Source organism: Delphinapterus leucas, chromosome 18 (assembly GCF_059928025.1).
Source record: "Delphinapterus leucas isolate spDelLeu-1000000601 "Yukka" chromosome 18, BTC_Dleu_Yukka2, whole genome shotgun sequence".
In the NCBI taxonomy this organism is placed as follows: Eukaryota; Metazoa; Chordata; class Mammalia; order Artiodactyla; family Monodontidae; genus Delphinapterus; species Delphinapterus leucas.
Genome location: NC_143146.1, coordinates 744,407 through 772,243, shown reverse-complemented (window position 1 = coordinate 772,243; position 27,837 = coordinate 744,407). Strand labels below are relative to the sequence as shown.

The 27,837-nt window shown below is 58.6% G+C and overlaps 1 protein-coding gene across 2 annotated transcripts in view; it reads right to left on the bottom strand.

Moving 5' to 3' along the window:
- The window catches only part of RASA3 (RAS p21 protein activator 3), an 89,234-nt gene that overhangs the window by 18,437 nt on the left and 42,960 nt on the right, over positions 1 to 27,837 (bottom strand). Inside the window, exons 3-11 of one of the 2 annotated variants that reach the window (XM_022576681.2) lie at positions 23,170 to 23,273; positions 14,144 to 14,238; positions 7,668 to 7,744; positions 4,418 to 4,498; positions 4,020 to 4,092; positions 3,354 to 3,430; positions 2,506 to 2,610; positions 941 to 1,097; positions 497 to 645 (exon numbers count right to left, since the gene is read on the bottom strand). In XM_022576681.2, coding sequence (XP_022432389.1) covers positions 497 to 645; positions 941 to 1,097; positions 2,506 to 2,610; positions 3,354 to 3,430; positions 4,020 to 4,092; positions 4,418 to 4,498; positions 7,668 to 7,744; positions 14,144 to 14,238; positions 23,170 to 23,273 — 918 coding nt within the window. The remainder of the gene's footprint in view (positions 1 to 496; positions 646 to 940; positions 1,098 to 2,505; positions 2,611 to 3,353; positions 3,431 to 4,019; positions 4,093 to 4,417; positions 4,499 to 7,667; positions 7,745 to 14,143; positions 14,239 to 23,169; positions 23,274 to 27,837) is intronic. The other variant, XM_022576682.2, reaches the window with a different exon arrangement.

Below are 27,837 nucleotides of genomic sequence, written 5' to 3'. Positions count from 1 at the left end.
GCCACCTGACCGAAGCCTCACAGTGGGGGCCTGAGCCCTGGGCCTGCCTGCCGTGTAACAATCCCACCGCGGCCACCGCCGGGTCCCCAGGGCGCAGCAGCCGTGCGCCCCCCACCCTGCGCTTTGAGGGCCTCCTCTGCTCCTCAGGGCCTGGGGTCAGCACGGGAGGCAAGGCCCAACGACACCGCCAGCAGGGCACGCTCTGGATCTTTCTGAGCCAACAGTCCCAGGGAGCCACTCCCAGCAGAACCCACCTCCCCGGAAGGCCCGCGGGCCCAGCCTCAGGAACGGAGCCGCCCCCGAGGCACCCGCTGCCCCGCTCACCGCTCCGTGCCACGTGCCTCCCAGTTCCCAGGAGAAAAGGTGCATTTTTAGAAGAGCAAGTGTGTCTCTGAAGGAACCCTGACCATGTGGCTTCCTCTGGCCGACCGGACCCCCGTCCAGCCCCTGAACAGGCCGGACCCCCGGAGGGTCTCGGGGCGCGCTTGGCACTCACTGGGTCCTCCGGACCTCGGCACTGGCGATGGCACTGATGAAGGGCACCACCCGGCCGTAGTGCAGGAAGAGTCGCACCAGCGGGACGGCCGCCTCCTGCTTCTCCCTGCAGACCTCACCCAGGATGTGGGCCGCAGACGCTGAGACGGGCTGAGGAGACAGAGCGTGAAGGAGGCGAGCCCCAGGCCCAGCCCCCTGCTTTGCGTGCGCCCGGCAGGTCTGCGCCTCCCCCCCGCACCCACACACAGCACCGGGGCCGGTGAGCAGAGGGCCATGACCCTGGGGTCACTGTCAGACAGAGCGCCAGGCGTGGGCCATGCCGGGTCCTGTGGCTCTCGCTGCGGGGGACGTGAGGGCTCCCTTCCCCAGCAGAGGGAGACCCAGATGGTCCCGAACACACGGCAGGCCCAAGGTGGGGGCTATGGTGCGCGAGCCACGCAGGTACCTCCACGTCCGCCGACCGCAGAAGCAGGTCCCGCAGGGGGCTATAGTAGTCGGAGGAGAAGACGTGGTCTTCCGTGTAAACCACGTTCAAGCGCAACGACCCCAGGTCTTCCGGCTTCATGCTCTTACTGCCGTTATCCCGGGGCTGAAGGAAGTACCTGGTGCAGGACACACAGACAAACAAGGCAGTTTGAGGCAGCAGCTCCCCCAGGGACCCCGCTTGGGTGGTCTTCCCGTCACAGGCTGTGTCGGGGTCTGAGGCAAGGGGACTCGGGAGATTCTGCAGGACACCCTGCTTAAGTCCCTCTGCCTCAGTGGCCCCAACCTGACACCCCCGCAGGGTCCGGGCACCTGGGGGGGGTCCCCCATCTGACACCCCCGCAGGGTCCCTGCACCTGGGGGGTCTCCCATCTGATACCCCCGCAGGGTCCCTGCACCTGGGGGGTCCCCCATCTGACACCCCCGCAGGGTCCGGGCACCTGGGGGGTCCCCCATCTGACAGCCCCGCAGGGTCCGGGCACCTGGGGGGTCCCCCATCTGACAGCCCCGCAGGGTCCGGGCACCTGGGGGGTCCCCCATCTGACAGCCCCGCAGGGTCCGGGCACCTGGGGGGTCCCCCATCTGACAGCCCCGCAGGGTCCGGGCACCTGGGGGGTCCCCAATCTGATACCCCCGCAGGGTCCCTGCACCTGGGGGGTCCCCCATCTGACAGCCCCGCAGGGTCCGGGCACCTGGGGGGTTCCGCATCTGACAGCCCCGCAGCGTCTGCGCGGGCATCCCCCACATTGTGTACTTCGCGCTGATCACACTGAGCCACAGACTCAGGCTGGGGTGGGAAGTGGGAGGGTGGGGGGAACAGGTAGGACAGGGGAAGGGGTCACGAGCAGTTTAGGAAACTGCGGTAAAATAATTTTCCCCTGAAGACTGACACCCGACAGCGGCCAGCCCTGAGCAGAGCCCGGGTGGAATCACCCTCATAAGTGCACGCCGGGGGCTGGGCTTGTGCTGCAGGGCGGGCAGCCCCGGGCACACAGGCAGCCAGCGGTCCTCCTGACAGACGCTCTCCCTCTCCCGGCGCAGCCGGCGGCTCTGAGCGCACGTGCCGGGCGGCGCACTGTGGGCTGAGGCACTGGCCACTGGGGCCGCCCGTCACAGCCCTGTCACGAGGCCAGGCTGCTGGCTGAGCAGGGTCGCCTGGGGCACTGAATCAAGAATTCCAGTTTCCCCAGGGCACAACCTAAATTTTACCCACCCGGGTCTGCAGGCATGCGGGGCTCTGTGTGGCGTGGGGTGTGGGCACCTGCCCCCGCCCAAGCGTCTGTTGCGGGGCCGTGGGGAGTGAAGCCAGTCTGGGGCTGGAGCAGCCGAGACTGGCACCTGCTCCCTGTCACGCGATGTGACCTGGAAGCCCTGGTGAAAGGGAACCGGGCGCCCTGGAGATGAGGTAGGGAGAGGGGGCGCAGGACGGTGGTCTCCGGGACACGCGAGGGTCTTGAGTGCGGCGGGGCACGGCTGGCACGGCCCCCTTCCGTGCGGAGGCCGCTGCGGGGCCCCGGGTGCCCTCACCAGGCCTCGTGGGGGCTGGACTGCCGCAGCACCTTTAGCGGGACCCTCAGCTCCCCCAGAAACTCGTCCCCAAACTTCAGGTTGCTGGCGTTCCAGAGGTCCACCCTAGAAAACAGCAGTTGTGCAGGGCCTCTTACCGGGCGGCGAGGAGGGGCGGGGTCCCTGCGCCCCTGAGCTCTCCCCAGAGAACCCGGGGCAGGACGGGACGGGGCATGAAGGCCACACTGAGCACGGCTGGAGCGTGAGGTCGGGCAGTTCAGGCCCTTGGAGGGACAAGCCCGCCTGCCCGGAGCCCCACCCCCATGCCTGTCACTGCTCGAGGCCGGGCTCGTGGGAGGGACCTGATTCTGCCCCCTCTGAGCTTCCGAACCTCAGGCGCCTCGGGAAACCCTGCCCCACAGGAGAGCGGATTTTAAGTGATGTCAAATCTGGAGAATCCCTAGGGTTCTCGTGAGCAGGGCCCATCGGACCTAATGCGGTCACCCCAGCCTCAGGCTCATGACCTGTCCCCTAACATGGGGGCGGTGCTGCGGCCGGCGCAGCAAGAGGGCTGGTGAGTCCCCCAGCGGACGCTGCGACCTGGCACAGCGAGGCCCCCGAAGCAGTGGGACTGCGAGCCAGGCCGGGCCTTGCACACGCAGAGGGGCTCGGAGCCTTCGCCCTTCAAGCTGGCGTAAGATACTGCAAAGCGAACACACACCACCTTTGCCCTTTCGCTACCACCCAACATCCTCGCGTTAAAATAATCCAGAAAACGGAAGTTCCTTTCCATCCACTCCCCAGTGTTAGAGGAAGTCAGGCCGCCCCGCCGAGCCAGAACCTCGACCCCGAGCGCCTCCCGCACTCACCGGATTTCCAGCTTGTCCACGTCCTCGTCCTCGAAGTCGAAGTGGGACTTGCGGTTGTAGCTGCAGGGCCTGGTCACCTGGGGGCCAGAGGGAGAGCGTCAGGCCTCTGCTGCCCCTGGCTGCCCGCTCTCCCTGCACTGGGAGCCAGGCCCCCTCGTGCTCATCTGTGCCCGCCCTTGCGGGGCGAGAACGGCCACCTGCGCGTCACCGGGGCCGCGGCCCCCACGCCGCCGTCCTGCTGGTGGTTCGCGTTCTGAGGGGCAGCCGGGGGCTCTCATCAGCCTGCACTTCCCCTTCTGCCTTAAGACCCTCACTACTTCCGGTGAAACAAGCCTCCCTCCACTGCTCAGGGAAGACTGGGTGGGGCGGGCAAAACCCAAGAAACCCCAAACCAAACCAACCAAACAAAAAATCAATGTCTTGATAATCTGGCAAGTATTAATTTGTCAGCATTCAACTCAAAACCGGGTCATGCTGGAAGCAACAAACAGCCTTTCTGCCCAGGGAAGGAAGGGCAGTTCCTAGGAATTCGAGCTGCAGAGCAGGAGGGGTCTTCACGTGGGGGGACAGCACCCCAGAACTCTCAGAAGTAAGCGACTGAGGGTCTTTCTGCCAAAGACCCTGGGGTGTGCGTTTCAACTGCATTTGTGCCACTGAAACACCAACCTCAAAGTAAAACACTTCGTCAAACTGGGGGTTGTTTGTCTTCTTTTTCACTTTTGTCTTCTTTGCTTCCGACCTGTAATCAAGGGGGGAAGATCGGGGTGGAAAACAAACACTGTTGATGCCGAATCTCTTCTCTGAGGCTGGGCCACCCAGCACGCACGTCACGTGGCCTACGGGCGGGTCTGTTTGTCTCTAACCCCAGATGGTATGCAAATCAGGGCCCTTTACTGAGCCAAAGATACCCCACGTGAAGCCCAGAAACGCTCTTTTTACAAAGCAACTCTAGGCAGTAAAGGAAACAAAAGGACGTTAAAATCGCACACCCTCGTCTGGCTCACCTGCTCTCCCGAGGGGGGAATCCGACCTCGCCCTCCCCCCCAAGCCGAGGCTGTACTTGCCTGCACGGTCCCGCCAGGGTCACCGTGGCGTAGGGGTCACACTGCCCATTCACGATGGGGAGGCCCTGGCACTCGAGGATGCTGAGGAAAGAAGTGGGAGGTCAGGAGGGGACCCAAGGCCAGCGGGCCATCTCTCGAGGCCACCCTGGGGTCCGGGAGGGCAGCTGTCTCAACAGCATTCAGGCCAAGAGCTCCGAGTCCCTGCAAAGTGCTTCCCAGGGGCTCCCGTCTAATAAACAGAGATGGACGCGCTGGTCAGCAGTCATGAGACATCTGGAGGCAGGAGAAGGTGTGCGGGCAACCAGGGAAAAGGGAAAAGCAGCCCGGCTGCGGAGGACATGTTGCTGGTGTCGACTGCAAAAAAAACGCACAACAAATATTGTTGAGACTTGTTTTATTTGGTGGACTTTCTGAGGATTCAAGCCCGGGACGCAGCCTCTCAGAGGGCTCGGAGGGACTCCTCTGAAGAGGTCGGGGGGGTGGGGAAGCCAGGATATACAGGAGCTTCTGCAACAAAGACCAGGTAGTCGGAACATCAAAAGATTACTGTTAATGAAAGAAAACCCGACATCTCCAGTTAAGGAATGTAGTGCTTCTCTATGTGTGGTGAGGTATGGGAGTCTGGGTTCACTGGAATCGTTCCTTTGACGTGCACCTCAGCTCTCCAGGGCCGGCGTCCTGTGCTTTCCCAGCCGGAGTCCCCTCAGGGGCGCCGTGGGGGCAGCTGCAGGCTTGGGGGCCGCAACACCCTTTGTCTCCTGATCCGGCAGCTGACATTCTTCGTCCACAGTGGAGATTTCCTGAGCGAAGCCCCTGCCCTCCCTTCCTGGGAGCTCGAGAGAGGTCCACCCGGCCCGGCCTGCCAGGTAGGAACTGCGGTGAAGTCTGTGTTATCGGTGGGGACCTGAGGGCCTGGCACCCCAGGGGCTTAGAGCCCTAGGCCGGGTGTTGCCTGCAACGCACCTCTCAGGCCGGGAGACCCCGTCTCAGGCTTCACTCTGCCGACCGCCCCGGCGCCTGGCCCCCTTTGGGTTCTGGACCGAAGTCACTCCAGCTCTTGGACCGCCCTTGTCACTCCTGCGCCTGTCACCCTGGGCTGTCGCTGGACAGCTCCTGCTCCTGCTTCTGGCTGGACGCTGGGCGCTGTGAACTTCACGTCGCTGGTGCCCGGATTCTGGGCTCATCCGTGCCGTCAGTGGTTGGGGTCTCTTGTCTGGAGAGCAATTCTCGTCTGCGGCTCTGTCCGGGAGGTGCCAGCAGCCTTGTTCGGGGACAGCGTGGCCCGACCACCCGGTGTGGCCCCTGGAGTCCGTGCTGAGGGCCGGAGTGAGCGCAGGCTCTCCACTGGGCTGGTGGAAACTCGAATGACCCCCAGCTCTATGGCCCCGTCGCCCCTTTGCCCCCTCGCCTGCCAGCCCTGAGGGACTCCACCTTGCTCGTTGGCACAGGTCTGGGGAGTGCCACAAGGTCCCCTCCCCTGCAGAACGTGCCCACGGTGGCCTTGACGCCCCAGCTCCCATCGCCTAACCCGCTTTGGGCCCTGCTGGGGACGCCTTGCTGGCCATGTCGCCGATGCACCTCCAGGACGAAAGCTGGCCTGCGGCGACCTTGTCTGTTTCCCCACTTGGGGGCCGATCGCCCTCCGCCTGCACGGCTGGTTCACACGGCGTCAGCTCCTTAGTCCTTTGTGGCGGGAGAGGGGTGAGGCCCCCTGTCCCATCCTGGCTGGAAGCAGAGCCCTAACCCATACTTGGACGCCGAGGATCTGAGTGCCCTGCCTCCTCACTCAGCCCTGTGCGCCGGCTGGCCTGGGCGGCTGCCGCCCCTCTCGGGAGCCTGGTGGTCCTGACGCGTTACGGGACCTCTTCTCTCAGGGTGAGGGCCCGTCTCCTCCGCTCCTGCTCCCTGGAGCGTGTGGCCCCTTCTCTCTCCATTTCTCCACCACTGTGTTCCACCCCGCTACACAGGCTGGCCCTCAGGGACTTTAGTGAATCTTTTCAACTCTTTCTCCTTTCACTCTTCTTTCTGGAATTTCTGCACTTCTCTCCCTGCTATAACCTGGTCCTGGGTCATCTTCCTCCCTCTGTGAACTAACTCGTCACTAAACAAGTATCTTCAGGCACATTTCCAGGAACAGGCACAGAACCCTGAGCCAGCCAAGAGCTTGTGCAAGGGGCTGACACCCTGCGAAGCCCCCGGGGGCTCAGGGTCCTGACAGCCACAGGGACAGCGGGTGGGTCACGCATGGGAGGAACACACAGGGCGGCCCGTCGGGTGGGCAGGTGGGAGGAGGTCTCAGGACAAGACCGACCCGCCCTCAGTTGGGGGGCTGCTGCCTCTGGGGCTGGAAGCATGAGAAGGCGCTCACTCGTCCCCTCCCTGTGCCAAAGCCCAGAGTTCAAGGCAAATGCATTTTTGTCACATTCAGCTGTTGATCAGGAAGGTCGGGACGGGTGCATTTTGGATCCGCAGAGATAACGGTTTTCCCGGCAGCAGCTCAGACGGGGGGCAGTTCTTCCCGCAGCTGGCATCTTGGAGAGGCGCTGCCAGATGAAGGGCAGCAGCCGCCCGTCAACGTCACTGCCACTCCTCACAGACCACCGTGAGGAAGGCGCTAACCAACACGCGGACTGGCCCCAACTGCAGTTACACATCCCGGAGAAAAAGAAAAACTGACACGCTGATACCTGGATGCAAAACGCACAACAGGAAAACAGGTGTCATGGGCACATTGCACCCTCCTCCCTCAGATGTCACTTCACCAGCTGCACAACCTGGGGGTCACGGCTCAGCTGTACAACCTGGGGGTCACGGCTGCTTGCATCACATCCGACCAGAGCCTATTTCACTGGAAAAGGTATATTCACACCCCAGGCATTTGTCTAAGCCGATCCCATACACACACGTGCACACTCACACCTGCACACACTCACACGTGCGCACTCAGCAAGCATACAGGGGAGAAGGAGCTCCGATTTCGGGGTCGAGGTCTGAGGTCAGGCCCCAGCTCTGCCCCCATCTCACCGTTTCCACAACCCCAACCTCTGCCTAAACGTCGCCCTGGGTAACTGGTTATTTGCAAAAGCCAAACGCGTCACCTCCAGGGTGAGCAAGGATGTTAAGAAAGTCGTCTGGGGAATGCCCAAGTCTGGGACTCCTGAGTCATTTGTTTATAAAGCATGGGCCGCCCCGCTCCCTGGGGTTAGACAGCCCTGGGCAGACAGGCCGTGGCAGCCGTCCCGCGTCTTACCGCGTGGCTAGCTTGTGGCAGACGACACCCGAGTCGGTGATGACCTCACTCAGCCTCAGCACCAGATGGACCTTGCCCTGAAAGTGACAATGACAGGGGGTCACGGGGGGCCACAAGCGGCAGGAGCTCTTGGGCTTCGATCACAGGCTGGTAACACGTGACCCTGCGTGGCATCCACACGTGTCCAGCCGCCCGGCTCAGATCCCAGAGAGTTAAAGAAGCTTCCAGCCCATCTGGCACGATGCTGACAGCAGGCACTGTTTCAGAAGAAAGAAAAGGAAAAGGTACTGGAGGGAGCAGTGTCCCAAATGGGCCTGACTGTCTGCTCTGGGCTGTGTTCACTCATGCGCCGCAGGCCCCGGGCAGGCGTGGGCAGCTCTGCCTAGGCGTCTCGGTGCTTCTGCGTCTGCGACAGGCAGGGTCGGAGGCCAGGAACCTCAGCCCTGCTCTTTAGGAAGGAAGCGGACGCTCACGCGCGCTCTGGGAGGAGGGGCAGAGCAGCTGGGGTAATGGAGCAGCTGAGGCTGTGCTTCCACCCGTTTGCCTGTGCAAAGGGCGCCGGCTGAGGACGGCGAGTGGGCGGGGCGGACACGGCCAGGGCATCATGAGGGCCACGAGGAGAAGCGGGGAGATGAGCTCCCGGAAAGTCCAACAGGAGGATGCATGATGCGCGTGCTTCCGTGAGCGAGCGTTTGGTTAAATTAAACTGACTTTCCTTAGACACGGAGGTGAACTGGATCCATTGTCTCCAAGGTCCTTTCCGACTGAAACCCCCGGACCCTGCAGCCTGGGGAGAGCCTGTGAGGGCCGCCACGTCTCAGGAGAGCCCAGGACGCGGTGGGGATGGCTCACCAGCTGGGGGGTCGGTGTGGGGCGCTCAGCCCCGACGGTCGCCCACTGCAGCGTGGGACCCCGACCCCACGCGGGAGCATCCGGCGCTCCGGGCCGTCTGCACGGGGCGTGTGCAGACCTGGCCAGCAGCTCCTGGGCCCGGGATCCTTGCTGCTCCTTCCGCCCCAGGGAAGCCTGCTCCAACCGCGGCCAGACCTTCCCACCTGCTGCTTCTAGGCTTGACCGGAGCCACCAGAGAAGCGTTTCGACAAAATGCCGGCAGCACCGATTATGAGAAAGGGAGAGGCTGGACCCGGACACGCAGCCTGAGGATGGGGGTGTGGGGAGCACCCCCAGCTACAGCCCCACCGCCAGACAAGAGAAAATAAACAAGAAACCAGGGTCTGGCCATGAGAAGGGCCAAGGGCGATACCTCCATCACCCCAGGCCCTCTTGTCTCCTACACGCCTCTCGGGCCCCGCACTGGCAGGTGACACGAGCTCCCCATGATAGCATCTCCCACTCAGAGCAAACCAGCTCCGGGATCGCGAGCTTGGAAGCGAGCAGGTGCCCCGGGCCGCAGCAGCGTGGTGGTGGTGGTGGGGGGCTGGCCTCACGCACCAGACACCTCGCCCACGACACTGACACGGGCTCCCGACGACACGGATGCCTCCCTGTGGGGAGCCCAGGCTGTGGGCGGCGCTCACGGCCGCACATCCGTCCAGGCCCCCCAGCCGTGGGCAGGGCTGGGTGCCGCCTTCCCGGCCTTGCCCTCACCTGCGGGCAGGCAACCCGCGACAAGTCCCGCGAGGTGGGACCAGCCCGCAGGCGTCACAGCCGCGCGGCCCGGGTGACACCAGCATCCCGACCCGGAGTCACATCTGTATCTGCGCAGGCTCTGACAGGGCCCGCCCCTCGCGGGGACGCACTCGCCTAGAGCAGCAGCTCTTCCCACAGCGGCTCGGGGCGTCCGCCCGAGCGCCCTCCACCCGCCAGGCGCGGACACAGGGTCCACGGCGCACCGCAACCCTTGCACGCGGCAGGCTGGTCCGACAGCGAATCCTTGAGGCCGGTAACTGGGGTGGCAGTGGCGGGGGGGTGGGTGGCCTCTCTGTGCGGGTGGAAAAAACAAAGTCCCCAAAGGCCAGTGGCGCATTCTGAGCTACCCGATCCTCAGCACTGTCCCCGGAGCGGGCACCGCCGTCCTTACAATCAAACAAGAACGCATAGACTGATGGCCTGGAAACTAGCCCAGCAGGAAGCTCAGCTGTCACTGGTGGCCCGGTCAGCCTGGTGTCCTTCGTCGCACCCCAGGTGCACGGGCGCCCGCTCTGAGGCAAACGGTGGGCCACGGCCCCTCAGACCGACGCACCCCCAGTGGGGGACGGGCGCGGACTGTGACCGTTGGCGCTCCTCTCCTGGGGCAGCGCGTCCTCCTGGAGGGGCAGTGCTGTCAGCCGATTCGCGCTGTTACATTTCGGGGGCTTTGGGGGGGGGTATGAGGTAAAGAAAACACAAACACACACATCTCGGAGAGAAAACCCTGCAGAACAACCCAGGGTCTGCAGCTTAGAAGTTCGCACCCATCCTCACTGCACAAACGATCCCACCGCAAACACCAGGCCCGGGGTGGTGCGGGCCACACCCTGCACAGGGCGGCAGGAAGTGTGGTTCCCACGCTCGCCCCTGCGGGGCACGCGACCTTCCAAGCATGCACAGCTACACACACAACTTCCCCCTCCACTTGTTTTGACCCCAGCGGGAGCCCTCTCCCCAGGGAGGCGGTCACAGGCCCACCTGGCAGGCTGAGGGCAGAGGTGGCCATGCCTCCCATAGGGGCTGGAACCCCGGAGGGGGGGTCCAGCTGAATCGTGCTCGTTAACAATTAGCCCAGGCAGGACATGCTGAGACTTGGCCGGAGTTCTCGCATTTACGTTGGTGTATGAGATGAGAAGAGAAACCTTAGGACAGAGCACTGAGAATGCTGACTTCATAGTCGTTCCCAGTCTCATTTAAGGAGAATAAGGATAAGAAGTTGTTTTAAAAAACAGCTGGGACTGAACAGCATCACCCACCCTCACAGAACATCCACTGGGATCGACCGACCTGGCCTTAAACACGTCAGCAAGTCTAGGAAAATAAAAATTACATCACAGCTGCTCTCAGACCACAGTGGAAATTAAACTAGAACTCAGTGACAGAAAGATAGCTAGAAAATCCCCAAATGCGTGGAGGTTAAAGAACACATTTCCAAATAACAAGCAGGCCAAAGAAGAAGTTTCAGGAGAAACTGAAAAATACTTTGAATTCATTTCTTTTCATAAGTGAAAATGAAATAAAACATCAAAATTTGTGAAATGCAGCAAAAGCAATGCTTAGAGGGAAATTTAAAGCAGTGAATGCATATATTGGAAAAGACGAAAGGCAAAAATCAATAATGTAAGTTTCTAACCTTAGGAAGCTAGAAAAAGAAGAGCAAATTAAATCCAAAGTGAGCAGAAAAGAAATAATAAAAGCTAGAGCAGAAATCAATGAAAATGGAAACTGGAAATCAATACAGAAAATAAACAAACCAAAGCTGCTTTTTTGAAAAGATCAATAAAATTGGTAAAGCTCTAGCTAAGAAAAAACAGAAATGAAAGCAGGGCCGTCACTCCTGGCTGCAGAAAACCAGCAGTGGTTCCGGCAGGGGATCCGAGACGTCTCCCACCTGTCGGCCAGGGGGGCCCAGAGCCCAAGGTGGACCCCACTGTAAGCTGGGGGCTTCAGCAAATATAAGGTGTCAGCCATAGCAAATGCACCCAGGACGCTAGCAATGGTTGGGGGAGGAGTACACGGGGTTCTTCATACACTCCCCTCAACTTTTCTGCAGAGATAAAACTACTCGAAAAATAAAGTTTATTAATTAAGAGAGAAAAGCACTGGTGGTTCCTGTGCAATTTTCTCAGGAAGGCGTCGGTCCCTGATCTGCAGGGCCCGTGGCCGCAGGCAAGGGCCCAGCAGAACATGAGCCATCACTGCCCCGTCCTCATTCTGCACAGGGCCTGCGAGGCCGGGCGGAGGTCAGCGCAGAGCAAACCCAGGCGTAGGCGACTGAGTGCTGGACCTGCAGCCCCGCTGGAGCTGAGAGCATCGGGAAGGGGCAGGGACGTGAGGGCGACCAAGAGAAGCAGCCACGTCCTCAAGGGGAGGCGAGGGCCACCCCATCCTCTCCTTCTGACACTCCCGAACCTTAGAAAGACTCGGGTCCTCGCAGGTGTATGGCTGCAGGCGCTGATCGTTGGGGAAATCCTCAGACAGGACGGCAGACACACACAGGACGTTCCCAGGGCGTCCACTATGAGGCCAAAGTTACTGCCCTGTCTCTAAAGGTGCAAGAGGAGGCCACGGGCTGGGAGGCTGTGGCTCTGCTGGGGCAGCCCACCTGCCTCTGCCTTTTCGGAACATGTGCTCCAAGAACAAGTTTCACAGAAGCCGCTCAATGCAGAGCTTGCGGCTGCTGGCGTCCTTGGAGGATCGGCAGGGGCCCTCGCGGACGTGAGCGTGCATCTGGCCACCCTGCCTGGCGCGGACCACGGGTAGGGCCGTCCCTGCCGACTGCCTCATCCAGAAGGTGCCCGGCCGGGGACAGGGAAGGAGCAGAGCGACGGGTCCTTTTTAATGAAGTGATTGAGCAGAGACCTTTACAAGCATCAGCTCCAGAGGGAAGCCAGACGTCCCTTCACTCCTCTCTTCCCCCAATTCCATGACTTGCTGGTCTCTCGTAGGCCCCGGCTTTGTGACATTCCCTTTCTGCTGTCTTTGTGAATCGCTGAGCAGACAGCTGGAGAAACCGTATGTGTCCCCTGACCTTCGTGGCTGCAGAAAGTGCATAACTGCCCCTTTAAAGGCTGCTGCCCATGGCACCTGACAGGTCCCCTCTGGAGAGCACTTGCTCGGTGCCTGGAACTCAGGGGCCGCCACCGCCCAGTCCTGCTTCCGTGGAATCACCAGTGGGTCGGGACCCATGTCACGGGGACCATCAGGGAATGGCCCGGACGTCCTCAGGCTGCAGGTGGACACACGCGTCACGCTCCCAAGGCTGCGGTGACCCAGCGGCTCCGGATCTGGACAGTGGTGGTTACACAGCCACACGCGTGAAACGCACCCACGGGGACATGCAGGCACACGTGGGGCTGGTGAAACCTGAATGGAGTCGGGGACCCTGTACGAGCTATGCAGATGTCACTGTGCGGGACCCGGGAAGGGACATGGCCCTGCTTCCTATTTTCAGTCTTTGAGTGTCAACAGGAGAACACACGGCTTGCTAAACATCACTCCCTGTGCAGTATTTCCTGTGGCTTCCTGTGACTCTGTAACCATTTCAAAATTAAAAGTTGGTTTTTTTTTAAAAAGGCAAGAAAAAGGAAAAGCTACACTTGCCAACAAAACAGAACTTAAGTCTGGGCTCATCGCGGCCACAGGCAGAATCTCTCAAGAACGACGGCGATGGAGGCAGGCGGGGCCCAGGTGTAAAGCACACACAGCACAGGGGTCCGGAAACTTCTTCCTAAGGAGGCGATTTCCTGGTCACCTGAGCAGCAGTGGCCGCTGTCCTCCTGGATTTGGGGCTCTGTGACTAGTTCTGAGCAGTCCCCCAATTTCCACAGCACGTGTGGGCCCCTCGGTCGGAATTAACTGAGCATGAAGCACCCTTACGATGCCCCTTGGGCTAGGCTTCTCAAGGCGTCCCTCTGGCTGCCTCTTTGTCGAAGTTTGAGCATCGGCCCCGGCGGCCACCAGGGGCCTCGGCAGTGGACACCCTGAGCCGCCGGTGTGCAGTTCCAAGCCCGGCCAAGGCCCCAGGTCCACGAGGAGGCGTGCTGATGCTGGGCCGGGAGCCCGGGGAAGGCCTCGCGAGGTGCCCACTTGGGGATTTTGTCTGCGACACCTGCTGTTTGACCCTGCTGTTCACAAAACCCCGCTTTACAGGGGAGGAAACCGAGGCTCAGAGAGCACCAGAGCCACACGCTCTGCTGAGCTCAGAGCAGGCCCGGCTCGGTAAGCTGGCCCCGGAATTCCAGGCATGGCCTGGGCTCGGGGACGGGCTTGACCGGAAACTCATGCCAGGGTCACCAGAGAAGAGAAGATGCAGGCGGCCCCCCTGATGGGCGTCTCCTTGACCCTGGGCATGGGGAGCGGCCCAGCTGGGGGAGAAACCCCCAGTCCCGGGGTGGGGGCACCTTGCACCGGTCAAGGGGTCACTCCCAGTTAACACATCGCCAGGGTGCTGGGCGAGCCCCAGGGATGCTCAGGCCAGGGGATGTCTTCACTCCGGTCACTCCCTTCAGCTCCAGCCCCGCCTTGCTGAGGGCAGGGAGCCCGGAACACACGCGGGCACCTCCAGTGGGCAAGGCCCACAGCCTTACGTCTTCTCACCTATTCTCTCTTTACCTTCAGTTACGCGTTGCATTCTTTCGCATGTTACATTTTTTAAGCTGCACGACTAAGTCCGACAGTAACCGATGGAACCAACCTAATGCATAAGCCCAGGAGGACATACGCAGGGGACAGCTGAAGACCAGAGTCCAGCGTCTATGTCTCTATCCACAATCAGGCCTCCTCCCCCAAGGCCCCCACGTCCCGCGGGCCCCGCGAGGCCTCACCTGCACCTCGGAGTCGGCGTCCACGTGCTGCAGCTGGAACCACGTGTCCCGGTTGTGGTACTTCTGCAGGTCTTCCTTCCGGATGGCCACCTTCCCTGGGAGATCAATACAGAGGCCACCAGTCACGAGGGCACCAACCCACCCACGCAGCAGGGCTGGGAGCAGTCTCCACTGCCTCTGCCAGTCACTCCAGATGAGAAATCCAGAACAGATCATCGGGAAAGAGACGACGCAGTAAGAGCAGCAGATGCCAATTTGCATCTCGGAGGTGCCACGTCCACCCTGAGCAGAGCCCGTCCCGAGGTCACTGCCACGGTGTCCACAGCCTGGGCGTGGACGGGAGCCCCTCCCCGCCACCCAGACTGCGGGAGATGGGGGCACCCGGCGCAGACCCTACAGATCAGGGAGCGGCTATACCAGGTGCACTGCTCAGGGCCCGGAGGGTGGCGTGTGGGATGGGGTGAGGCAGCAGGCACCCCAGGCAGCCACGTCCCGGCCATCCCCGCCCCGATGCCTGAGCTGCAGAGCGAGGCAGGGCAGCGTCTGCCGGGAGGGCTTTGCTGCAGAGTCCCTGGAAGTGCGCGGGTGCCCGTATGAGCTGTGGCTTAGAATTCACGTATGTGAACGTCTAGCTCACAGGCAACGCGCACAGTCGGCTCACACAGAGTGTGCACAGGCGTGTGCATGCACATCTAGCTTATGTAGCACGCGTGCACACATGCTCCTGTCGGGCCCGTGGAATGAGCCGGGTTATCGCCCGCCTGGGTCTATGAATCAGTGTCTCTCAAAGTGTAATCACAGGCCACCTGCCTCAAAACAGCTGGAGAGTTTCCTAAATGCAAGTTCCCTGGCCCCATCCTGCGCGAGAAAACAATCTCTGGGGTGCGGCCCCGGAATCTTCGTTTTCACGAGGTCCCCAGGGAACTTCTGTGGGTCCCATAGTTTAAGGACGTCTGCTCTCAATAGTTTTACATTCCTGACATAGGCTTGGTACTTAGGAGCTAGAATTTCAACGAAAATACACACGTAAATATACATGTATGATGTACATTACCTGACATAGATTTATAGTATTTAAATATCCATCTACCACCGTCACGCATTGTTCATTCACCTTGTTTATTCCAAAGACGTACGCGGAAGCCGGCAAGCACACACCCCACCGCTCGGAAGGACAGAGGGCGCCGGGCACTGGCTGTCCTCCTGCCCCCACACCCCGTGGCCTCGGGCACGGGGACCACGCTGTCCACCAGGATAGGGGAGTCGGATGCTTGCTCACATGAGCATCCCTGCGTACACATGTATATGCATGCAATACACACGTACACACACATAATGTCTTACGTACACTGTAAATCACATACGGAAATAGGGACGATAAAGGACAACATAAAAGTAAACATTTTTTAAGTTCAGGTGCTCCTGGCGTAGAGCCCAGGACACACTGCCTAACTCGGGGTTGCAGTCCAGTTACCAAAGGAGACGTTTTGGGCCCCTGGCGCCGTCTCACCCCACGTCATCTGCTGCTTGGGATGCTCCCCAGGCCCCTGTGGCCACCCTGCAGAGCCCCGAGCTGGCTGGCCCACCCTGCCCTCACCCAGGACGCAGAGTCCTCTCCGCAAAGGGACTGCTCTCCGTTTCCTGTTTCTTCAAAGACTTGTGCTTCTGAGAAGCACCCGGCAGCCTCACAGCGGGGCCGGACGCCCCAGCTGATCCTGGGGCTGCCCACACATGCTGCCCGCCAGCCCCTCACACCCTCCCCTCATGTCGCCCTGTAGCAACCCCGGCGCGAGGCGGCGGGTGCTGGTCGCAGACGTGTCAGGCGTCCTGCCCATGGGCTTCGGGCCTCGTCGCTGCAGCTCTGCCCTCTGTGCTTCTCCTACCACTTCTTCTCCCCAAACGCCCCCGTCCCACGAGGCCCTCCTGTGACGTCACCTCCTCTCCGGCCTCCCCTGGGGCCCGCAGGGCAGCGTCCACTCTGCTCCCAGGGGCTCACACGAGGCCTCGCTGGGGCCCAGCCACCTGCTGGTTGGTAGGCTTAAGGGAAAGGACACTCTGCAGTTGGCTCCTGGGGGAGCTCAGACCATCACCCAACGTACACGCGGTGCGTCTCGAGGCGAGCGAGAGGCGAGGGCGGCTCAGCCGTGAGGAGGGGGCGTCAGCCCAGAGGCCCATGCACGCACCCCACCAGGCAGCCTCCATGGTTCCTTCCAGCGCGTGGCGCCCCAGGAGCCTGCACCCCTCGCCTCCTCTGAATGTGCTGTCCCTTTGCTAAGATGCACTGCGGGCCCATGTGTCGCCAGCGCCCAGCTACTCGACGCTGAGGTTCCTCCCGAGACGTGCGTCTGAAAGGCGTTAGAAAATGCTTGCTTCTCTCTTGTTAGCCCATCTTCCGTCTAGTTTTGTAGGGGTCCAGCCGGGGAACCCAGGTGGGTGAGAGAAGGGTCTCGCCCTGCAGTCTTCACGCCTGGTCTCCAGACCCGACAGGCACACCCACCGGGCACAGACGGGAAGCTGGAAATGAAGCAGGGACACGCCGGCCCGAGTGCCACAGGCTGAGCATAGCGGAGTCGGGTCTGTTTACTCCCCACCATCACCTGCGGCAGCCCCATCTCCCTGCCCACTGTCCCCGCAGCACCTCAGCACGCTCACCTCCCACCGTCACACAGCCTCGGGAAAGGCCAGGCTCGGCAGTTCAAGGCCAGCCCTTCTGTCCACTTGCAAGGTGGACACAGCACAGCTGGCTCCGAGGGTCAACACACTGCCCACATCAACCTCGCTGGCTCAGCTCTGGCCACGCAGACCCATCTGTAGCCAAGTCCTGCCCAGCCACAGGCCTCACAGGGCACTGAGGCCACGGCACGCACAGTCCGTAGGTGCTGGGCAGGGGCAGAGGACAGAAGACAGAGCACTATAGGCTGCAGAAAGAGGGGCTCCACAGGGATTCAGAGAACCGGAGCTACCGGCCACACAGGCCTCTCTCCAGCCAGCATCAAGTCACAAGGACTAAGCCCCCCCCCACCCCCCCGCCCAGCCCAGCCCCTCCCACCGCTCCTGGCCTTGGGGGCATCCCGCTGACATTCTGACGTGGGTGCCGCCACCTCCAACCACCTGTCACCAGGCAGAGCCCCTGGCTTTCTCTCTGCTTGGCTCCTGCAAAACTCCACCCCCTTCCCTGTTGGGAATATAATTTTGAGTCTTGCAGGAATAAAACCACAAGAAAAAAACATTTCTTGGAACTAAATTGGGCAATAATATTCCACTAAAAACGGATAAAGAAACTTGCAGACTCCACGATTAGTTCAGCTGGATAGGAGGGTTACATCTGAAGTCTGAAATTTTAAGTAACTACAATGTTTTTATGAGCTTTGATTGGAATAGGGAGGAGACACGTATTTAATGCTCATATGACCCCTACAACTTACACATCATCATTATTCTTTATTTTTGGAAGTACTTAATTTTAAACGGGTAATACCAGAACATAGAACAAAGTCTGAAACATTAGAAAGGATATAAAATACAGCCAAGAATAACTTTCTCTCTCCCCTGCTACAAGGGTCCCACCTCAGGGTCACCTCTGTCACCAGCTGTCAGTCTGTCCTTCTGGAGACCGACCACATCAAGAACACATGGACATGCACTCCTTATACATGAGAGGCAGGTGTTCCCACAGGCTGTCCTGGGGAGCACCTGACGTGCAGACCACAATGCCCACTTAAATGTGCCTGATGTGCCACAATCCACAGCTGTCCCAATCGATCTGAGTGACATCAGGTCACTATGCCCCCCGGGCCTCACCCTCTGATGCGGACAGAGGTGGTGTGGCAGCCTTTCCACCGCTAAAAGCCCCGTGTATTACTTGCTCTGGTGGGTGCTGTACCTGCCAGGGTCTGTTCAGAAGAGAGAAGCACGTCAGGTAGTTCAAGAGGCAGCATGTGACATGGGGAACCAGGTACGGTAGGTCAGAGGGTGCGGGAAGGTGGGCAGCCAGGGGTGACCCCTGCAGGGTGGTGACTAAGGAGGGACAGCCGGATGCCCCCCGCTGCCCGGGCCTGGCAGGGGGCAGAGATGTCTTTCTCATTGCTCCTGTTCACCCTGGTGCCCAGCAAGTGCACAGAGGCAAGAGAGAGAAACAAGGGCCTGTAGACTTGAAGGGAAGAAATAAGTCTTTATTCACAGAATCTATAGGAAAAGCTACAAGAAAAGCTGGCAAAGTAGGTGTGTTTAGAATAAAGGTCAATACATAAAATCAGTTGTATTTGTACACACAAGCAATGACAATGGAAACTGAAATTGAAAAGATGCCAACAGCACATCCACAAAATGATGCTTTCACGGCTTCAGCTTTTGGTGTACTATCCCAGAAATCTTTGTCTACTCTATCAAAATCATAAAATATAGGGATAAATTATATGTATACACACACACACACGTGTGTGTGTGCTGAAAACACGTCACAAAACCCTGATGAGAGAAATTAAAAACCCAAGTACGTGGAGAGACAAGCCACGCTGGAGGGTCTGAAGACTCAGTTTCGTTAAGATGCTAATTCTCCCCAAATTAATCTATAGATCAGTGTAATCTCAGTCATTTTGGAATTTGAGAAGATAACTGAAGATGTAAATGACAATTCAAAGGACCGAGAATGGCAAAACAAGTTTGGAAAAGAATAAAGTTGGTGACTCACATGACTGACTTAAGACTTGCTGTGAAGATACAGGAATTAAGACAGTTTGGTGTTGGTGTGAGGAGAGGAATACAGGTCAGTGGAACAGAACACAGAAGCCATAAATAGACCCATGCATATAAAGTCAGTTGACTTTCAAAAGGTGCTAAGGTAATTCAACTGGACACCTGTAAGGAGAAAAACGAAGCCTGTCATATGTAAAATTCACTTGAAATGGATCGCAACATGAGAGCTAAAACCAAAAGCTTTCTAGAAGAAAAGATAGAAGAAAATCTTCACAACCCTGTGGTAGGCAAAGATTTCTTAGACATGACATCAAAAATACAAACTATAAAAGAAAAAAATGGGGGGCTTCCCTGGTGGCGCAGTGGTTGAGAGTCCGCCTGCCGATGCAGGGGACACGGGTTCGTGCCCCGGTCCGGGAAGATCCCACATGCCGTGGAGCAGCTGGGCCTGTGAGCCATGGCCACTGGGCCTGCGCATCCGGAGCCTGTGCTCCGCAACAGGAGAGGCCACAACAGTGAGAGGCCTGTGTACCGCAAAAAAAAAACAAAAAAACAATGTTTGATGAATTGGACTTCAAAATTAAAAACTTCTGCTCTTCAAAAGACACTCATAAGAAAATGAAAAGACGAGCCACAAGCTAGAAGAAAGTATTTGCAAAACATACATCTGATAAAGGACTTGTATCCAGAATATATTTTAAAAACTTTAAAAACTCAATAAGAAAATCCAATTAAAGGGGCAAAAGATTTGAATGATTTACCAAAGAAGAGATACAGATGGTAAATAAACACATGAAAAGGTGCCCAACATCATTCTTCATCATGAAAAAGCAGTAAAAGCTACAATAAGATACTACACACATATCAGAAGGGCAAAAATGAATCAAAAATAAAAGTTGATGATACAAGTGCCGGAGAGAATTCAAAATGCTGCGCTCAGGAAAGCAGCTTGTCAGTTTCTAATAAAGGTAAACATACACCGCAGGGGAGGAAAACTTTTTCCTTCTACTCTTTTAGGTTCTCTGGACAAAGAGAACTGTAACAAAAGAAAGATTAACAAGAGAAAAACAAACAGAAGTTTATCAACATGTGTATCTCAGACATGCGTGGGGGAAACTCGGTGATGAGTATCGCAAGGCGGTGGCTGGAACTCGTAGCATCTTAACCTAAAACAACCACCACCAATTTTCAGAGAAGTGACAAGACCAAGGAAAGGACTCTGAGTTTCAAGGAAGGTAAATGTATGTGGGAACCAATGGTCCGGATGGCTCGTTGTGTGGGTTCCTTGGTGTAGCCTCTGGGCCGACAAGGGTCTAGGGTCGTCTCGGATTTGGACGAATTTATGTTCTGCTTTTAGGGTAGAGAGATTTCCTTGTGTCTGCTTCTTCCCAGCTGCCTGCAGCTGAAACAAATCGTTATGCCACAGTGGCCTATTTGGGATGGCAAATTCTGCCGTCCTTTAAAACCTACAGTACGCCCCAGCAATCTCACTCTTAGGTATTTTCTAAGAGAAATAAACACATTTGCCAACACAGAGACCTAGGCAAGAATGTTACGGCAGCTTTGCTCACAATCACTAAAAGCAGGACACAACCCCACCTCCATCGAATGACGAGTGGGTAAACGGTGGCACTTCCCCGCAGCGGGCACAATGTGCAAATCATACCTTGATAACCCTGGCTTATAAACAAAAGGATCAAGGTCTCACTTCACACCCCCCCACCCTTTAATAGAGAACCTGCAGGAAGCCCCTGCCAGCGGGGCTGGAGGGACCAAGCGGGGAGATGCTGGGATGGCAGGCCCACAGCCGGACTGGGGCAGAGGGGGAGGCCTGGCTGGGCCCCCAGAGCCCCACCAGCCCACGCCCCGCACTGGAAGTGGAGCCGGTGGTCCTGAGCCAGCACTGCCTCGACCACACCCACACTGCATCTCCACACCCTCCCTGGGACAAACCCCACCACTGGACTCGGCCCGCGGTGGGGGGGGGGCCCACGCGCTGCTGCACCCGGAGAACCTGGTGCAGTGCCATCAGATCACATGGCAGACGTGAGAAGCCGGTGACACTACGCTTGTTTACGTGACACAAATTTATACCCTAGAACTTGGTTTCTCATCCTGGTAACAACATAATTGCTAGTCATAACTTCAAATTATCCTTGGAGATCCAGACAGCCTCTTATTTTTACGGCTGTGAGAACAATGTTGAAAACATCTAAATCTGGTTGCACCCTGACACATCCCAATTTTAAAGCCACCAGGAATTGCTAAACCATGGTTTTGCTGGTTCTCTTTAAAAATAGCAGGTGCCTTAAACAGAATGATTGATAAACATCTTATTTGGTTTTTATAAGGGGAAATAACCCCAAAACCAACTAGATCAGGTTCTCTGATTCAAATGGGCAAAGATATTTTAAAATTTCTTTTTCCTTAGGATTACCACTCAAAGAAGCTCCCGTGTAGCTCCAGGGATTAGTCAAATTCCTCTTCATTCTGGTATAATCTGAGCCAACTGCCCTGGTGGTACTGCATCTCCCTGTGGGTTGCACCTGTTGCCCAGGTGAGCTCCATCAAGTAACGTGTAAACTTCTGACCCACCACTCTGCCCCTCTCCTTTCCTCCTCGAACAAACCTTGGTGCATCCAGCAGGCACTAGACGGAGACACCCCCGGGCCCTGCTCCAACAGCCCCAGGCCACAGGAAGTACGGGCCAGTGGACACAAAAGAAATGCTCCCACAGGCGACGGTGAGAATAACACACACCGAGGGGCAGCCCCCAGCTGACCAGGGTCTCGGGCCGACAGCGGCAGCCACGCGGGCATCGGAGAAGGGCCTGAGGTGGGCGTCAGGCTGCGAGGCACCGGGAGAGGGGCTGGGAGGGCCAGAGCCTATGTCTGGGCTGGAGGAGGAATCCCCGGAGCGTGACGCCAAGCTAAGGTTCGGGCACCATCCTGAGGGCAAAGGGGGCAGGCCCGCAGGACCAGCACAGAAGTGCCCCCGCAAACAGAAACATCCTCGCTTCAGAGGTAAAGGTCTGCTGAGGGGCCCTATCACAGCTCCATCTTAAATGAAGTCAAGTGTGAATTATCTGAGTTGCTGTGTCATCTAGGCCGTGTACTTCCTGAACAAACTGGTGATTTCTATGTAAAACACAGCAGTTTCCGAGAACGCTATTTGTTGGAAATGCAGACCCTGGGCCCTGCCCCAGACCCAATACCCAGCACCTGCATTTTGAAGAGTGTGGGAAGCTCTGATCCATGTGCTGGAAACACTGCCAGATGCTTCTTCAAAGGACCTCAGCTCCAGAGCTGCCTTCAGACTTTTTTTTCTTTTTTTTTTTCTGGCGGTACGCGGGCCTCTCTGCTGTGGCCTCTCCCGTTGCGGAGCACAGGCTCCGGACACGCAGCCTCAGCGGCCATGGCTCACGGGCCCAGCCGCTCCGCGGCATGTGGGATCTTCCCGGACCGGGGCACGAACCTGTGTCCCCTGCATCGGCAGGCGGACTCTCAACCACTGCGCCACCAGGGAAGCCCCAGACTATTTTTTTTTTTTTTTTTGAGGGCTGCTGGCCTGGGCACAAACACCCCTGACCAGTCACGTATGGGAAGTGAGTGGAGCTGGTCAGATGCCCCAGGAGCGGGCGGGAGATTGCAGTGTCAGGGGCCCGCCAGATTCAACTGCTCTGTCCAGGAGTGAAGCACCGAGACGCCTCCTGCCAGGAGCAGCCAAGCCACCGACGATCAGCTGGGGTCCCATGGCCACAACTGAGCCCACGCTGGGCAGCTCGGGTCTAATTCTGGTGCCACGGGGAGCTGATAGGTTTCCCGGGACAGAGGCACCCACCAAACGGGCGGCTCTGGGCTCCACGTTCAAGGTGGGTCTCACTCTCTCCAGGACGCTGGTGCCTCTGGGACCCTCAATACCTGAGACCCCCAGTACCTCTGACAGCATCCCAGTGCCTCTGAGAGCCCCTAATACTTATGAGTGCACCCCAATACCATCCCAGTCCCCCATACATGGGCGCTGGGTTCAGGGATGGGCAAGGTCTGGGGTGGTGGGATGGTTAGAGAAGGCTTCGGGAGTCGTTTGGGGGGACGCCACTCTCGCCTTGAAGGATGGTTTGCCTTTGCCGCGTGTCCCCGTGTCCCCGCGTGAGCTCGTGGTGTGTCGCCCCAGAACACAGTGACAGGGCAGCTCCGGGACGGCCAGCAAGGGCAGGCGAGATGCTGGTGTGGCTCACCGGCTCAGACGGCGTGCCTGGGAGTTCTGCCAGAATGAGCCCCGCTCAGAAGAGGCGGAGAAAATGAAGAAAGCCCAGGTCGGTCGGTACCTACCTATGATTGAATCCCTCCGGAAAACGTCTCTATCGAAAATGTAAAAGGACAGGTGACGGAAACTCCGCGGAATCTCGCAGTAGAAGTCCTCTCCGTAGAAGGGGCTGGACACAGACAGAAGGGGCACCGTTAGATTCTACGAGGCGGCGTCCCCTGCCCTGGGGGCAATCAGTCCTGGGGGGATCCGTCCTGGGGGGATCAGTCCTGAGGGGGGATCCGTCCTGAGGGGGGATCTGTCCTGGGGGGAATCAGTCCTGAGGCGGGGGTCAGTCCTGGGGGGTGATCAGTCCTGAGGGGGGGATCAGTCCTGGGGGGGATCCGTCCTATGGGGAATCAGTCCTGTGGGGATCATTCTTGGGGGGGGGTCAGTCCTGGGGGGTGATCAGTCCTGAGGGGGGTTCAGTCCTGGGGGGTCAGTCCTGAGGGGGGACTCAGTCCTGGGGTGGGGATCAGTCCTGAGGGGGGACTCAGTCCTGGGGTGGGGATCAGTCCTGAGGGGGGGTCAGTCCTGGGGGGGATCAGTCCTGAGGGGGGGTCAGTCCTGGGGGGGTGATCAGTCCTGAGGGGTGGTCAGTCCTGGGGGGGCCAGCTTCCAAGCGCCTGCCTCAGGCATGCACCTGTGACCTCACGTGAGGTACATGAAATTGGGAGCTGGTGGTCCCGGCGGGCCGAGGGAGGCGGGGCGGGGGGGCGGAGGGAGGCGATGGCAGGTGACAGATATGGAAGGACCTGTACGCAGGAGCTGCATCAGAGCCTCCCCTCGGGAGGGGGACGAGCCCACCTGTGGTGCTGCCGTCAGAAGCACCTAACAGGTTTCGCTTGTTTTACTGACCAGCTCAGGTCCAGAGCAGGAAGAGGGACCGTGCTGGCCTGAGGTCCAGGCATGCAGAGAAGCAGCTGCTCTGCCCCCGCCATGTCCTGGGGGCCAGAGCCCCAAAGGCACGTCCCCCAGGAGTCAGAGCTGCGGCTGAGGCCTCGCGAGAAGGCGCACGCGTACAGCAGGTGTTTCCAGGGCTGCCCCCGAGACGGCCACACACGCGAGCCCTGACTCCAGTGTCCCTGCCCACGGCCTGGCCCCGTCCCGGCTTTATCTCGGGGGATTGTCCCCACTCTCGGCTGCAAATCAGGATCGCCTGGAGAGGTTTCTAGAAAACACACTGCCCAGGCCCCACTCAGAGGACCCTCTTCATGGGTGGGCCACAGGGTAGCACCTTCAGTCCCACACCTGCCACCTCCTAACACAGAGCCGTGACGCCAGCCGGTTACACATGGGGGACACAAATCTCACCCCCGGCCCCCAGAGGCACAGGAGCCCCGGGACAGGGCGGTCCTGCACCCAGAAGGCACTCCCCCAGGTGAGGACGTGCAGAAACTGAGCTGCTCGTAGGAATGTAAAACGGGGCCATCACTCTTCCAAAACGGTAAACCCGGAGTAACCATTATAGCCCAACAGCCCACCCCCAGGGGTATGTCCGGAAGCAATGAAAACACATCCACACAAAAACTGGTACGTGCAAGGTTACAGCAGAAACAACCCAAGCGTCCATCAACAGAGGACGGACACACCGAACGGAGCCCCTGACCCACTGGCGCCTTCAGCTCTGACGCTGAGGCTCAACGAGAGAAGCCAACATAACTGGCCACACAGGGTGCCGTTCCCTGTTCGTGAAATGACCAGAACTGGCTCATCTGTGGAGACAAAGTGGATTCCTGGTGGCCAGGGGCTGGGGAGCAGGGGAAGGGAATGGCTCTCTCTTTAGGGAGATGAAAATGTTCTAACATTGACTGTGGTGATGGCCACACAACTCTGAATATAATAAAGACCACAGAACTGTACATCTTAAATGGGTAAATTATATGCTATGTGAATTATATCTCAGTGAAGCTATTTTTCAAAAACCAAAAATTTACAAAATACATAAAGATGTCAGCATGTGAGTAACAGAATTAACATCCTAGGGTATATCATGCTTAAGGTTTTTTTCTCTTAAGATATATGGATATAGAATAAAAATAAAGACACATGTTTTTAAATAAAAGTGGGGCTACATTCTTCAACCTGATACACAGTCGGCTTCTTCCTTTAACATGAGGCCATGGACCACTTCCCAAGTAAGTAAAGGCCAAACGGCACCTGAGGTCTGAGTGACCACAACCGCAGGACTCACACCTTCCAACACGCAGACAGCAAGTCCTCCCCCACGTCCACCACCGGGAGTGTCCCTAGCCCTGGTGTCCTCAGGACAGTCCCCGAGGTGGCCTGCTTGGTGGGAGGGCGTCCTCCATCCTGGGCTCTGGGACCATGGACCTTCCAGGAAGGTCTCCATCAATGTTTACAAACTCTGCTAAGCTGGTGACCAAAACTACTGCTTTCATTTGAAAAGTTTACATTATTGGTGAGGCTGAATATGTCGTGTGTGTGTGTAAGCACTTTTTGTTTCATTTTGTGCTGAAATGTCTGGCTCATTTTCTGTCAAATGACCATCTTTTCACATTCTTTTCAAGTTCAGGATACTAATCCACTGAGAACTTTTAAATTTATGTTGCAAAGTAAAAGACAAGTACCTGACGCCCAACATACAAGGAATATGTTTGTCGTCCACAAACAGGGACAGGCAGGCGACCCGGCTGTCCCCACCAGAAGCCCAGGGGGTCCCTGCACAAAGGCCTCCTCAGCCCAATCGTGGCATCTCTCAGGTCGGGGCTGGCATCAGCAGGGCCCACAGGGGCGTGAGGGAGCAGGGCAGACATCCTGGGGGTGGGACAGGCGTGCCCCCTGGTGCCCGCACGCGGCCAGGCCACTCCCTTCTTGGTCGACGGAAAGCCTGCAGTGTTTCTTCAAGGGGGCAGAGTTGGAAGCATATTTCCAAAAGAAAAGGAAGCTGTGGATGGTGGGGAGTGGGGTGAGATCCCCCCACGTGCCTGCAACACAGACTCTCCTTTCTGGGGCACTCAGAGGGGCTGCACAACCCTAGCTCCCCCAGCTGCCACCTTTGCCTGGGCATCTCTGCGCACAGCTCAGCAGCAGCAGAGGCAGGATTCATGCCCTGCACGGTTGCAGGCTTGTCCAGGTAAAGGGAAAATGCCACCCAAAGGACTGGACGGCCTTAACTACCACTATCTGACAAGGGGATTAAAACGTGGCCTCTGGCCTCTGAGGCCGGCCAGAGCGCTTTCCTCGCTAATTACAGGGAGAAGTTTAAATGCAGTTTCACAGAATTGGGAAAAGAGAAAAAGCCTCCGACAGGGGAAGCTGTTGGCTTCTGGCTCCGCGAGCCCAGATGTGCAGCCGAGAGGTCCCGGCAGGGCACCCCCCGCAGGACCGCAGAGTCCTTCCCCGGCCCCCCCAGAGCCCGGCTGGTACTGCCCTGCCCCCGCCGGGGCCAGACGCGAGGTTCTCCCCGGTTTCGTGCTGTGTGCTGCGTCCTATGTTGCAAACGCCAGCATCCGTTTCCCAGCATCTGGGGGAGGGGAGCGTGGGAGCCATGGGGACAGAGGGGAGCCTCCCCGCAAGCCCCGGATGCGCCGCAGGGCAGCCCTGGCGGAGCCCAGGTGCCCAGAAGCGGGGACCCGGGGCCCACGCCGAGGCCCAGAGAGAGCTGGAAGCCAGGCATGCAGGGCCCGTTCTCCGAAAAGGGTGCCGGCCGGCTCTGAACAGCTCTGCGTTCGGCTAATAAATGTGCAGGTGGTTAAACCGTTCACTAAAACCTGGATTAAAATTCATGAAACCAAATACTGTATTCAGACGTCCACAGAAGAGTCAGGAAGGGAGGGGACCCGTGCAGCCTGCACCCCGCACGGGCTGGTGCTCGCGGGACCCCGGCATGGGAGGGCCCGCACCCCAGGCGCGAACCCGCCCATGGCTCCCAGAAGCAGGAGAAACCCTGTCTGGTTTATCCCTCACTTCCTCTAAATGGCGATTTTAAAGCAGCGTGGCCCTCGGCACCCGAGAGCTTGTCTCTGAGGCTTCCGATAAGCTACTGCATCTCACTGGGAGGCCGGGTGCTCAGCTGAAGCCTCCCCCCAAGTCGTGGGTCACGGCCTGAACACAGGGAGGGGCGGCTCCCAGGAGAGAAAGCCGCTCCGTCCATGTGAAGGACGGATGGAGAAACAAGGGCCTGCCCCCCAGCTTCATGCAGATGTGAACGGAGGGATGCAGCTGACCCTCCCGGGGAAGGAGCCTTGGAGGTCAGATCACAGTTTCCTCCAAATGCTGGGGAAGAAGCACCCCGCCTGGACCCCACCTGGGCCAGTCTTGGCCCGCGGGACAAGGCTGGATCACAGGGCACAAGGGCACCCAGGGCGCCCGCCTACAGGGCCAGCAACACGCTCTTCCAGAAGCACAGCTGCATGTCTGTGCTGGAGCCCGGCCCTCATGGGTGACCTGCAGCCCGTTGCCCTGGCCTGAGCAGCCCAGGGTGGACGGCCACGTGGCCTTGGTGGGTTCCTCACTTCTTCCAGACTCAGTTTTCCCATCTGCTCACATGGGGTGCACCCCACACGGGACTCCCACGTGCAGCCCCTCCCCTCCCCCACCTCCCCCCAGAGAAATCACGTGTCGTCACCAACAACTCACACCCGGACTGTCCTTTTAAGGCCTGGCCACGCTTCTTAAGGTAACTGAAGCCCCCGGACTCCAGAACCTTCAGAAAGGCCCCAAGGGAAGGA